Genomic DNA, 14,442 nt, shown 5'->3' with positions numbered 1-14,442 from the left:
AGATGTGGTTCCGGAAATCGCAGTTTTCCCTGCACTCTTAGGACAACTTGTCCCCTAGAGGCAAGAGAGGGACAGGACAGATGCCATCCCAGAGGCAGAGGGGTCCAAAGAACTTTGGGTCTAGGGAGCCCTTCTCAGATAGGCCCACGCACCCTGAGGGGTTGCCCGACTGTTCTACTGTGGAGGCAGTCGGGGGGAAGATTGTCATTGCACCCAATGGCATGGGAGTCCATAACTGCAGATCGTTGAATGCTTCAAATAATATCCAGAGGTTACACCATTCCGTTTGTTGCCCCTCCTGTCCAACCAAAACTCATCCCAGATATTCCACCCACTCAAAGAGAGATGGCAACGCTAGAGGTTTCTAAGCTGCTTCAAAAACGAGCCATCGAATCAGCCCCCCATCAGTCCGGGTCAGGCGTTTACTCCACGTTCTTTTTAGTGCCAAAAAAGACGGGGGACCTCAGTCCCATTTTGGACCTATCAACCTTAAACCTGGCTGTCGCCAAACAGAGATTCCGGATGGTCACCCTACAGTCCATTCTACCTTATCTTTGAGAATGTGACTGGATGTGCTCGATAGACCTCCGGGACACTTACTACCATATCAAGATTCACAGAAGCTCCAGGAGATTCCTTCACTTCCGGGTGGGAGCCAGTCATTTCCAGTTCTGAGCCCTACCCTTCGGTCTCACCACAGCCCCCAGGGTGTTTACCAAGGTAATGGCAGTCGTAGTGGCTCACCTGAGGCTTCAGGGGATTCAGGTATTCCCTTACCTAGACAATTGGATCCTTGCTGCTTCCACCAAGCGTCTTCTTTGCTAAGCTAGAGATTTCTTCCTACATCTTACAGACCTGTTAGGGATTACTGTCAATGTTTCCAAGTCACTGTTGAATTGGGGCACTGCTGGACACCCTTCAACTGAAAGTCTTCCTAACTCAAGACAGGGTCCAGAGTCTTAAGGGCTCATGTATCACTAATTCTTGGCCCCAGGTTACCAAAGGCGGTGGACGTTCTCAGAGCCCTGGGCTCTGTGGCTGCAGCAATTTCTGTCCTCCCCTGTGTGCGTCTTCACATGCATGTTCTACTGTGGACTCTAGCCGTACAGTGGTCTTGGCTGGATGTCACCATGGAATACCCAATTCACATCAGCAAAACCTGCAGGGCGTCACTTCTCTGGTGGGTCCAGTCTCTGGAGATTGTAGTAGGATGCCCATTTGTTCCATCCACAGCCCAAGCCACAGTGACCACGGATGCCTCCCAGCTCATGGGGGGGGGCATTATCTGGGGAGGACGGTCCAAGTCACGTGGTCCCAGATCAAGACCAGATTGCACATCAGTGTTCTGGAGATGAGAGCAGTGCTGTTAGCGTTGCAGGCCTTCCACACTGTTCTTCCTCCGGGGACTATTGCAATTCAGTCAGACAACATGTCGGTTGCCTGGTAAATCAACAAACAAGGAGGAACCAGATCTTACCCTCTGTGTCACGAGGCCATGAGAGTTTGGGAGTGGACGATCTCCACCAGTCGGTTTCTGATTGCAACGCACATCCCGGGATGCTCCAACAATTTAGCAGACAAATTGAGTCGGGTTATTCTAATGCCATATGAGTGGTCTCTGAGACAGTTGATAGTGGAGGAGATCTTTCTTGTGTGGGGTCAGCCTTGCTGCGATCTCTTCGCATCTCCTTCCAATGCGAAGTGCAACGAGTTCTTCGCTCTGATTCCCTTACCAGGGGACCCCCCCCCCAGAGACGCTCTAATCCATGCTTGGCTTCCTGGGCTGCTGTACACTTATCCCCCGTTAACCACTCATTCCAAAGTTTTTTCAGAAGGCTTTGCGACTGGGGTGCAAGGTGATCCTCATTGCCCCATTCTGGCCTCATCAGGTTTGGTTCCCCTTCCTCTGATCTCATGTTCTAGCTCCTCCTTGGATTGTAGACCCCTGCCCGGATCTCATTTCTCATCCTTCGGGCACCCTTCCACCCAACCTGGACAGCCTCAAGCTGATAGCTTGGTTGCTCCAGTTCCCTTGATTGCCAGGACACCCGGTCTTTCGTCTTCAGTGAAAACTAGTCTAGTAGCGGCTCATAAGTCTTCCACCAGGAAGATTTACTGCAGTAAATGGAAACTATTTTCTATATGGGCTTCTCAGAGAAAGCTGGATCCTTTTACGGCCCCTGTCTCTGCGGTACTGGATTTCTTAGTCAGCATTTTTCAGCAAGGGGCCAGTTCTTCCACTGTGAAAGTGCAACTGGTAGCTATTTCTAATTTCCATGTTGGTGAGAACAGAAATGCCCTGGCCTCTTCTAGATTGTGTAAGGCTTTTCTTAAAGGCACTTTTCTTTTGCGTCCTCCAGTTAAAAACCCTGTTCCTCCTTGGGACCTTACCTTGGTTCTCCAGGCCTTAGTTGCTCCCCCTTTTGAACCCACACCATAAGCAGATTTGAAGTACTTATCCTGGAAGACATCCTTCTTAGTAGCCATTATGTCGGCTAGGAGGGTTTCTGAGTTTCAGGCTTTGTCTGCCATGCCCCGTTACTTGATCTTCCATAAGGACAGGGTTTCTCTCCGTACAAGCCCTTTTTTCTTACCAAAAGTGGCTTCTGAATCAAACATTAATCAAACAATTAACCTTCCTGTTTTCTTCCCAAATTTTCAGAACAAGGGTGAATATAAACTGCATTTGCTATATTTTCATAAACAACTTCATTTTTATTTACACAGAACAAAGCCCTTCCATAAGTCTGGCCAGTTATTTGTGTCCTTTTCTAAGCCCTTATTGGGTAAGGCCATCTCCAAAGTTTCCTTAGCTAGATGGATTACACTATGTATTTTGCAAATTTACAAAGACAAAGGCTTGTCTCTACCTGGTCCTGTTAAAGCTCATTTTACCAGATCTATGGCGACGTCTGCTGCTTTCTGGTCTGGGGTATCATTGGATGACATTTGTGCGGCAGCAACTTGGGCTAAGTCACATAGCTTCATTTCTCATTATAAGTTGGATTTAATCTCCAGAGGGAGAGCATCCTTCGGCTCTGCAGTGCTCAGGAATATCCTTCCCTGATGGCCTCCCAGGAGATTGAGTAACTGGGGACTCTGTCCCACAGGTTGCAGATAAAATGAAGTTAACTACTTCAGATAAAGAAGTTATGTACTCACCATAACGTTCCATCTGAGTAGTTATACTTCATTTTTCTGCAACTTTCCCACCCTCCTTCCCCTAGGGTTGCCACCATTTCAAATGCCCAAAGTGGGACATTTTTTGTAGAAACATCAGATCTTGTAGGGCAAAACATACCCACAGCCAGTACAAAGGACAGAAATTCACTTTGTTGCCAGAATAAAAGCTTATTATTGTAGCATTTGAGTTGCTTATTCTGTTTATTATAATATTTAGGTGTTTCAGATACAAAATAACTGTTTTATGCAACTATTAAAGAAAATATAGGAAATATTTTTGTCCTAAAATCTCAGGACATTTGCCATTTTTTCAATTTCTTTGCAGGACACAACTGCCCAAAGAGGGACTGTCCCTCGCAAAGTGGGACAGGTGGTAACCCTACCTTCCCCCGGACCTGCTCATGTGATTATCATGTGTGGTTTATTCTAGTTTGAGTTGCTGATTAGTTTGAGTTGTGGCAAACTCGATCCGAGGGAAGGCAGGAAATGGTGGTGTGTTATGGGAAAGGGGGAGGAGCTTGGAGCTCGAAGCAGATGCTTGCAAAGTTGCTGGCTCGGATCCAATATGGATCTGAATACCCACAGGTTGCAGAAAAATGAAGTATAACTACTCAGATGGAACGTTATGGTGACTACATAACTTCTTTTTACTGGAAGTTACTATTATAGTAACACAGCTCACTCCTTCCTCAATTCTGGCTTGGGATGTTCTGCATACTGGTAATACCTTCAAGACTTCCACTGATGTGTTATGCTAAAGCTTTACACCTCCAACAGAGGTAATCCCTTAAGTAGATTTGGGGGTTGTTTAAAGTGCTTTGAAACACTAGTGTGACTTGCCCTTTGCACCTATGTATCTGGTGCAGGAAGTACCTATTAGGACCTTAATTCTATTGGCGTTTTTTTTTTTTACTTGAAAATGGTGGGGGAGGCAAAAGCCTTTCAACATTTGCTTTCCTTGTAGTGATGCCACTGAGAAGTAAGGGCGATCTTTAACCTTAGTGACATAAACTTGGGAAAAATGTAGAACGCTTCCATAAACTTTAATGGACGATTACTGAGCTTGTGCATACAGACGTCCAGTAAAGTCTATGGAGCCCTGCCTGATATGACATCATAGGGAAAACATTAAAATTATTTGGGCCTTGGTTTCCAAAAAAGTTTACAAAGTTATTTATTGATATAACAACCCAAATAAATACTAGTAGATTCTGGGAAAATGCGTCACAGCGCTTGACTTACCAGATGCTGCAATGCAGTACCACAGTGTTACAGAACACTATGAGAAAGGTTTTCATTACATTGAGATATACATTATATCTGTATTCAATTTTGGGACTTTTAAGTACTTTGTTGATATACTTTTTAAATTCTTTGACCATAGCTGTATGGTTGGTAAAATCAGTGGATATTGCTATTGTTACTAATGCTCATCTTTAGTCTGAACGTGATCTAAGCAATATATTTTAGTGACTTGTGAGCTTGTTCATAAAATAATAAGTTTGATGCAGTGGATAGTATTTCGAGAAATTAGGTTGCCTACCATAAAATACTGAATCTTCTAATCAGTATGTTACTGTAAGGGTACTAAATGGCAGGTTTAGTGATGTGGAAAGATAAGACTGTACTCCTTGGTGCCCTGTAAAATCGTATTCACTATGCAACGTAGCCATTGACTCTAAAGATCTGCTGGAGTATTCAGATGGTGTTTGCACTCTGGAAGATAGGGCTGTTAACTGCTGTAGTCATTATGTTTGATAGTGCTGCTTGGAGGTTTGCTGCAGTACTTGAACAAACTCAGTATACTATAGGTTGTCTTACATTTTAGTATCTGTCTGTCTGTATGGTGGCTAGATGTGTACATATGGTAGCCGAATGTTGCCATTTCCTGGTCTGTTTTGCATCTGCTATCTGAAATACATTAGGCATGTTTTGTTTCAGTATGTGTGCAAATCATAAGTTTCCGTCATTGTTTACTTAGTTTTGGAAGTAGGAAAATATGTACACCATTGATACTGTACAGCCTCAGTTTCAGATACCACCTACTAGCATCTTGGCTGTTATTGTAATTGGTGTTGTGGAGTGTTGATACGTTTGTATTTACTGCTTCCCAGCAAGGAGAGGAACTCATGTGTAATTACTGGCAATAGCAGAAGGTAGGAGTAGCAAGTTCCTTGTGTAGATGAAAGTCAACTAAAATGGTTGGCACTGACCAGTAGCTTCCGCTAAGTATGCAGTCTATGTTTGCAGGGCATGTGCTGTTAAGTTTAGAATACAGTGATGTTGTTCAGGAAAGCATTTTTGAGGGGTTGGTTTTACAATTTTAAGCTGATGAGGTTTCTCTAACATAGATATGTTTATTTGTAGATTCAGATTCCTCCTCAAACAGAAGAGGTACACTGGCTACACTTCTCACCCGTGGAAAGGCATTTCTACCAGCGTCAACATGATGTGTGCTCCCAAGATGCACTGGTAAAACTAAGGAAAATTTCTGATTGGAGCTTAAAGCTAAGCAGTCTTGACAGGAGAACAGTGAGCACTATTTTATATCCAGTTTTAAGGCTCAGGCAGGCCTGTTGCCATCCCCAGGCAGTTCGAGGAGAGTTCCTACCATTACAGAAAAGGTAGTGTATATATAATTAGTTTTTTTTGTTCTTGAGTTCTGCATCTGCTTTCATTGTTTATTAAACATGCAGGTAGGGGATATTTAGCAAGTTTAAAAATGTAAAAATTCCCAGTCAGAAAACCATTTTTATCATGCTCATTCATCCTTGTCCTGTACCTGGTTCCTAGTCACTTCTTCTGACACTACCATTGTCAGTATCCATTTTTAGTTACTTAACTTTGTTAGTTGGCTAGATAGGGCTTTTCTCAGTCCAGCTAGAGTACTTTAGAACTGGAGCCTTTAGGAATAACTAGCAGGAAGATGATTTTACTTGCTCCCTAACCATGCCAGTGTTCAGCACTAAATTTGAAGTGATGTGAAGTAAACATTCTTCAGAGTGTGGTGCATTGCTAACATTCACTGTACAGGTTGGGAGTGCAGTTGATGAGAGAAGAGTTGTTCATTTGTCTGTCAAGGATGGGAGTATCTTGTTTTATCTGAAAGTAGTGCTGTAAGTTTCAAATATACCTCTCTCTACATACTTCATAAGTGATACCTCAGCATTTTACATCCACTTGTGCTGAAAGAGCTGTGTTTCCCTACATTTTCTGTGTATGCCTGTTTATGCTTGATACAAGCCATTCATATCTCTCTCTGCATTCATATTTTTATGACTATTTCCCCAAATGTTGCACAAAATCATTACTGTGGTATCATTGCCAAGGAAAACATACGTCCAGCATTGCACAGAGTTGTACACTAGTACACACCTTCAACATTCTGTGATCAGTGACAACAAAACGTTCTACATGCAGTTACCAATTTTTTTAGAGCATATTTGAGATTTACCAGATTAACAGAATGCAAGGAATGGATTATCAGCAGATCTTCAATGAGCAGTTTTAAAAGTAACTGCAAAATCTGTTTACTGTTTGATTATTGTACATAAAAGGAGTGCTTTGTGAAGAAGAAAAGTAGCTGTTTTCCTTTTCTTGCAGTTACTTTACAAAATAAGGTAAATGTGTGTTTGTTAAATAAATGTTGTCATGCGCGACCATAAGTGATCTTAATAATTCTTCGACTCAGGGTTCTGTTGATTAAATGTATTCATGTGTAAAATGAGGTCGTGATGCCAGAATGCAAAAACCACTGAAACTGCAGTACTTCTGATAAATTTGCATTGACTTCCACTGAAGTTGTTCCCTGCAATTTTTTGTTATCTAGGTTGTGTTTGAAATGGGTCCCACTGTGATCACTGTATTTACCAACTTACCAGATATACAAATACTTTAGCTATTAAGTAATAGTAAACGTTATTATCTATCAGTTTAAGTAACTAGGCTTGCCCAGTATGCTATTGTTAAGACACACCCCATTCATTGTTTAAGTTACTGATTTCAACTAACATTAATTTTCAGGGATGTACCTGGTTCTGCCTCAGAATTTTACTCTCTCTCTCTCTCTCTCAAAAATTGAGCTTTTGAAACAGTGACACGGATTACAGTCTAAATAGTATCAGCCATTACATTGTAGATTTATTATACTTTAAAAAACAAAAATATAATTTTATCATTTTAGTCTATCAGCTTTCTAAGTGGATAACATCAATTTTTGTTTTGTAGCATTTGATGATCTTCGTGTTTCACTGTTGCAGGCATCACATTTGGGTTACCAGATGTTAATGTCAGTCAGAGTTTAAGCATAAATAAAGGCACTGTTCCATGTGATGGTTGTTCCATCTGTCAATATGTAGTAAGCTCTTTTCTCTATATTAATGGCATCAAGTTTACAGCTAGGCATGAATACAGTTGTAATACAGAGGGGTTAGTGTATGTGTTGAGATGTGGATGTAAGACGTTTTACATAGGGGAAACTTACAGGAGTTTTAGGGTCCGGTTGCAGGATTATATTAGGGACATAAAAAAAATAAACAAAGTCTCCCCTTGGGAGTCATTTTTTGACAGCACACAACTCTAACCCTGATTCTCTTAGCGGTTGGGTCTTGGAAAAATTGCAGGTTGGCATAGGTGAATGTGTGTCTTTAAAAAACAAACTCTTAAAAAAAGAAACTCTGCTGATTTTAACGTATGGTACTTTGGAGCCTCAGGGACTCAACAAAGAATGTAATTGGAAGTATGTGATTTGAATTGCATGCTTAATTGATTAATTGTTTTGTGCAATATGCTGTATATAAGCAAACAGTATTTTGTATTGGTTTTACTCTTGGAAGGCTGTGTAAGCCGAGGAGCTAAGTGTTTCATTAAATTCGCTTACTTCTTGTATTGGTGGTCTTGGTGGTATTTTATCACATTTGGGTTATCCCTGCCAGGGTATCCCTCGGCTGGCCCGAATACCAGAAGCGTAGTATTTCTGCTTCGGTTGCTGTCACTTCAGGACTGATGTCAGGTCGAGTAGTATAAAGTAAGGCAGCTGACGGCATTACGTCAGTCTTTCTTGCCGTGGAGCCCAAAGCAGAAGGAGTTTGCATGAGTGCCGGTCGGCCGCTACCTGAGTTTCGTCTACAGATTTGAAGCTGAAGTCTTCTAAAGCTAAGTACCCCGTTGGGGATCCTTTCTTCTTGCACTAACCGATGTCAGAAAAAGTTAACAATTGTCTTGCCTGTGGAAAGCAAATACCACACCGAGACTTTCATTCTTACTGCATCACTAGTTTAGGCCCAGACCACGATGTCCCCCCGCTGTAGCTTCTGTGCTTTGTTCAATGCCAGAACAATCCATCGTCAGGCCCTTATTGTAGCTAGACATTTTCGCTTACAGTCTTCGAACTCCGATATGGCTTCAGTAAGCCATCCGACAGTAGATCTTCCGAAAAAACATAAAGATAAAAACAGAAACAGACTGCCCAGGTCCAAACCTACCGATGACGAGTCCGTTAAGCTAGTCGTCAGTTCTCCGGTCCTCAGTGAGACGTTTTCGCAGCCCCTGATGCCTGCTTCTGTGGGATTCGCAGGCTGCTACCAAGACCCTTTTGGAGTCCGGTATGCTGCATAACTCTTCTTCGACTAAGGATCCTGCAGTCATATCTACCTTGGATGGGTCCAGAGCTGCTGAGCAGACACCATCTTCCGAGGAATTCCTTCGCACTACCGATTCATGACACAAACCGACATCTTCTTTCACGACTACCATTCTTTCGAAAACTAACAAATTTCTTAGGCTCAGGGTACAAACCACACCCAAGAAACCGACGACCCAATCTCAGGAGAAAGACTTCAAAATGCCACCACGGCAATGCAGTTCTTGAAATTCCTAGAGTCCCGATCAGGCAATCCAGTAGGATAAAAATATTTATTGAATAAACAAATATTCAAATAAAACAAAATACAAAATAAAGTAAATAATAACATCCGATAAGCACTTTCGGCTATTCAGCCTTCATCAGATCGTAAAACGTATTTCTGTATTGCGTTTAAAAAGAGTAACTTAACCAATCATTTTTCATTTCTGACATCCTGATAAACTAATAGCCAGTGGTTATAACAATAGTACTGAATTCCTATAGGAAGAAAAACTGAGCTATCAACCAAACAAATTGTCAAATAATGCTCCATTTAACAATCTTCACAGCCAGTGAAGCAGCAGAATTGTATACACATCATTGGTTCATAGAAACTATTATGTAGAATAACAAACCAGTAGCGCTAGCTCTTCATTAGTAAGCATAGCCAGTCAAATGGCAATGTTGCGCATCAGTCACTGCGTGCACATCTCCTCCAATAAGACCTTGTAGCGATCACTAGAAAAACCACTCTCCAAGCCCCTAGGCAAAGATGCTGTCAGAGGTCCACAAGGGCTGCTATAAGGAGTGACAAACCAATATCGCCAACTCCCCATAGACAGTCCCAAGCAATCAGGTGACAAGATCGCACATCAACCACTGCATACACATAGGTTCATAGGTTAGTACTAAGCTAACTGCCCTTGTGAGCCATTTTAATCTTAGCCAATTATCCCTTGTGAGACTCAAACCCTGCACCTTGTGTTTGTAAGGCGAACACCTTAGCCATTAGGCCACCCTCCCAACATCTTTTCAACTAGAGTTAGTGATGACCACTGGACATGCGATTCTCCAGATAAACTGTAACAATAACTCCTCATAGGACAAAGTACAAAGAGTAAAATGTAAAAATATATAAAATATGTCCCAAAAGCCACAAGGATGATTGTGTATAGTAACTCTTAATCGGCATGAAAACTTATAGCCAGTCAAAGGACAAAATGCAAATAAAGCTGGTTCGTTACTGGTTGAAATCAGGCGAATGAGCAGAGGACGCTTCATTCACCATAAATCCACAGAGGCGTCTACACAATGAAAAACACTTCAATGGCACCAGTTTCCCAAGAGGGCTCACATCCAGTAGAACGGCAGAATCACGTGCCAATCGCTGCTCATTCCCTCATCACACCTCCTCCACTATTGGCCCATAACGGCCATTAGATAGAACAACAAAGGACAAAATGCAAATAAAGCTGGTTCCTTACTGGTTGAAATCAGGCGAATGAACAGAGGACGCTCCATTCACCATAGATCCACAGAGGTGCCTACACAATGAAAAAATGCTCCAGTGGCACCAGTTTCCCAAGAGGGTCACATCCAATAGAACGGTAGAATCACGTGCCAATTACCGCTCATTCCCCCAACACACCTCCTCCACTATTGGCCCATAACGGCCATTAGATAGAACAACTAACCAATAGCTATAGTAATGACGCTGGTTCCTTACTGGATGATGTACATAGCCAGTGGCTAAGTGTATAGTCGACGTACACTCCAGTCAACATGGAACTTCTCTTTTTATAACCAATCCGATATTAAAGTTGCACAGCAATCACTGATCTTCTTTCCATTCACCTTTTACGATGTAGGTTGGTAAAGGCGCTGCGTGAGGTGGCTCTTCATTGGATAGAGTACAATTCATCCTCCAAACTTTCAAAGAAAAAATGACTTTTATTAATGACCAATCACGTTCCTTCTAGCTTTTAGTATTGGTTTTAATGGAACAACAGAATTTAAGCCAGATCAGTGGTGGGCTTGTAAATTAGCTATCCAACTGATCTCACGTAGCTCCGTATGGTTGTTAATATCACCTGCTCTATTTGTTAAGGCCATAACTTCCAAGGCTTTAAACTTAAAATGGTGTGTGGGATTATCAAAATGATGCGCTGCCAGTGCATTATTCATATCTTTATGTAGAATATCCCTGAGATGTCTCAAGGATTCGATCTTTAAATCTTTGGTTAGTCTTGCCAATATAGAACACCTCACATTAACATGTCGCTAAATAAATTAGGTGTTTGGTGTTACAATCGGCATAGCAGTTGAGTGAATACACCTTTCCTGTAGTGGGATGGATGAAGGAATTGACATTGTCTATATGTGGGCAGGCTTTACATCTAAGGCATTTAAACGTGCCTTTTCTCTCAGAACATTGTTTATGAACAAATCCATCCTTATTGCATAAAAGTCTTTTGATATTTTTCTTATTTTTAAAGAGAAAACAGGGGGTGTCACCAACAACTTTTTTAATCTTGCTGTCAGTGGTTAATACTGGCCAAAATCTCCTAATGACATCACAAATTTGTGAGTTGTCATTGCTTTAGGTCAACATACACTTGAGTTGCATCTCATTAGCTCTATTTGTGGAAGCAGCTATTGAAGGGAAAGTTGCTTGAGATGAAAAATAGGGTCTACCTTTATTTTTCCTGAGCTCTTCAGGGTTATTTTTCTTAGTTAAAATGGCATCCTTATAACCTCTCTCTCTCAAATTCTCAAGGAGGTTAACCTGTTCGACTTCAAAATCTTCTCCCTCTGTACAAAGTCTGGAAGCACGTAGGAATTTCTCTAGGACTCTAGGAATTTCAAGAACTACATTGCCGTGGTGGTGTTTCGAAGTCTTTTTCTACTGTTGCTGTTTCTTTCTCTTCGACACCTTCAGTGGAGTTTGGAAGTATTTTTCTCATTATCGATAACCCAATCTCAGGCACCTGCTTCCTTGCCTCAGTCTCAAATGCTTAAAATGGAGGAAGACCTTATCATGCTGATCAGGGGAAGCTAAGATATCCCCTCCAAAAAGAAAAGAAGTTTATCCCCTGTAGTTTTGTCTGAACAAGAGTCAGATGACTCTAATGCATCTGAATATGAAGACATGCAACTCATCTCTAAATATGAGGATTCTGATGCTGAGGATTCCATCCCTTCAGCACCCCCCCAGGAGTTTTTCCTTTGGGGAAACCCTTCATACCTTAAGGGAGCATTTTCAATGGGAGAGTCAGGACTTCCCTCAGTCTAAAAAGAGACTCAGGGAATTTTTAGATCTTCCACAGCACAGACCCTTGGCCATCCCCCCAATCCTGGGTGTTATGGAGGATGTTTTCCTGGAATCCAGTCTGACTCCTGACACCCTCCCTCCTGCACCCACAAATCCAGACAGGTACTACAGAGTCCCTGACTCACAAAAATTTATTTTTAAAAATCCTACTGCTGACCCTGAGGTAATTTCTCAAGGGCCTAAAGGGATTAAAGCAACCTATGCTAAGAATCCCACCCCCTCAGATAGGGATTCCTGAGCACTAGACAGATGGGGTAAAAAAGTATGCACCTCAGCTACTCTTGTTATCAGGGCACTAAATTGTCAGTTCCATATGCTAAAATTTTAGCAACATACCCTGGAACTCATCAAACAAAAAAATGTCTTCCTTTCCTGCTTGTTCAGAATCTAAAGGATTAGAAGAGTTAATGCATTTTGCAAGTCAAGTAACTAAACACACATTGCATTGTGGTTTTGACACCCTAGAAGCTTCTTACAGGGCAGCAGTCACCGGATCTGTCATTAGAAGGCATGCATGGCTTAAGGAGCAGCCCTTGCCAGACCATTTCAAATGTTGGATGCCCCCCTGCACAAAAACAACTTATTTGGCACTAAGACAGAAGAGGTCTTTAAAAAGATGGGAAAAAAAGCAAAATCTGTGCAGACAGTTAAAGATTTCTTACAGGTTCAGCCACCCAGGTGCAGCAGGCATTGTCCCACCAAGCATTGGTTCTTTCCTGCTGCCACTAAACCAGTCCAGCCCAGACTCCGGGGAACCAGACTCTCCAGACAGCAGCCAGAGGGAATGCAGAGATCTAAGCAGTGGACTACCACCACTTCAAAACCAGGGAGTTCTAAGCCACCCCCTTATGGTAAGAACTCAAAATGACTCACCTCCCTCCCTCTGCCCATCTTCTCTTACCCCTAGGAGGAAAACTCTCCTTTCACGCAAGCACCTAGACCACCTTTACCAATGACCACTGGGTTTTCAACATAGTGTCCTAGGGCTACACATTTTCTTTCCACACGCTTCTTACCCCGAAAGGGTTCCCAGATCTACCTCCAAACCAGTGGATAGAGGTGCAAAAGCAAGTCCTTTCCCTGCACTCTGAGGGCAGTCGAGCACATTCCTGCAGAACAGAGAGGCCAAGGTTTCTACTCCAGACTTTTTCTGGTACCCAGAAAAGAGGGCACCTGGTGTGCCCCATCCTTGATCTATCCATTCTAAACACCTTCCTGCTGATCCCAAAAATTCAAAATGCTCACCCTCCACCAGCTGCTACCTATGCTGTCCAAGGATGCTTTGTTAGCCACCCTAGATCTAAAAGAGGTCTACCTCCACATTCCTTTCACGGAATCATGCAGGAAATATCTACGTTTCAGGTCAGGATCTCAACACTTTCAGTTCTCTGCATTTCCTTTTGGCTTATCTACTGCTCCCAGAGTTTTCACAGAATGTTTGGCTCTGGCCATTACCTTTTGCAGACAAAGGAATATCTAGATTTACCCATACTTAGACAACTGCCTAATTCAGGCAGACAGCCAGGAAAAGCTGCTCAAGCACCTGGCCTTTGTAAAGTTCCTACTAACCTCCCTAGGGTACACAGTCAACGAAAAGAAATCCAAACAGGTGCCCAGCCAAAGGATGATATTCCTGGGAACAAACCTGGACCAAGCATCCCAGATGGCATTCCTTACACCAGAAAAGCAAAATTTCTTGACAGCCTATTTCTCTCAGCTAGCCGCCAGACCCCAGCTGCAAGGAAGATCCTGCAAGCTCTGGGGTTCATGGCATTTTGCATACTACTCATTCCATATGCCAGACTGCATATGAGGAAACTTCAGTGGTACCTAGAAAGCATTTGGTGTCAACACTGTCAAGACCTGGAGACTCTTATACCTATAATTCCTTGCCTCATAAAATATTTTCTTTGGTGGGTAACAGCATGCTCCTACAACAAAGGACTACCTTTCTCACCACCCCCCACTGCCCAGAACCTCACCACAAATGCATAAGACTATGCCTGGGTTGCACACCTGGATGGTAGGTGCATACATAATGGAGCCCACAGCAAATCCCTCTGCACATCACCCAAAAAGAGATGATGACTGTCTAGCATGCCTTGATAGCTTTCAAGCCCCTTCTCTCCCCAGGGGCTCTCCTGATCAAAATAGACAACGGCACTGTAATGTGGTATATCAACAAGCAGGGAAGGACCCATTCCTACCCTCTGTGCAGGCTGGCCATGACCCTTTGGCACACAGCCTCTGCCATGCAACTCCACATGTTAGCACAATTCCTACCAGGTTCTGCCAACTGTCTGGC

At 42.7% G+C, this 14,442-nt stretch overlaps 1 protein-coding gene across 1 annotated transcript in view; it reads left to right on the top strand.

Annotated features, from left to right (window-relative positions):
- Positions 1 to 14,442, top strand: part of SHPRH (SNF2 histone linker PHD RING helicase) — a 1,609,144-nt gene that overhangs the window by 488,992 nt on the left and 1,105,710 nt on the right. The window contains exon 13 of the mRNA XM_044068807.1: positions 5,551 to 5,807. Within this exon, the coding sequence (XP_043924742.1) occupies positions 5,551 to 5,807 (257 nt within the window). The remainder of the gene's footprint in view (positions 1 to 5,550; positions 5,808 to 14,442) is intronic.

Source organism: Protopterus annectens, chromosome 1.part0 (assembly GCF_019279795.1).
Source record: "Protopterus annectens isolate FY-2018-M chromosome 1.part0, PAN1.0, whole genome shotgun sequence".
Classification (NCBI taxonomy): Eukaryota; Metazoa; Chordata; order Ceratodontiformes; family Protopteridae; genus Protopterus; species Protopterus annectens.
Note: the sequence above shows the minus strand (reverse complement) of the source record. Positions and strands in the feature narration are given on the sequence as shown.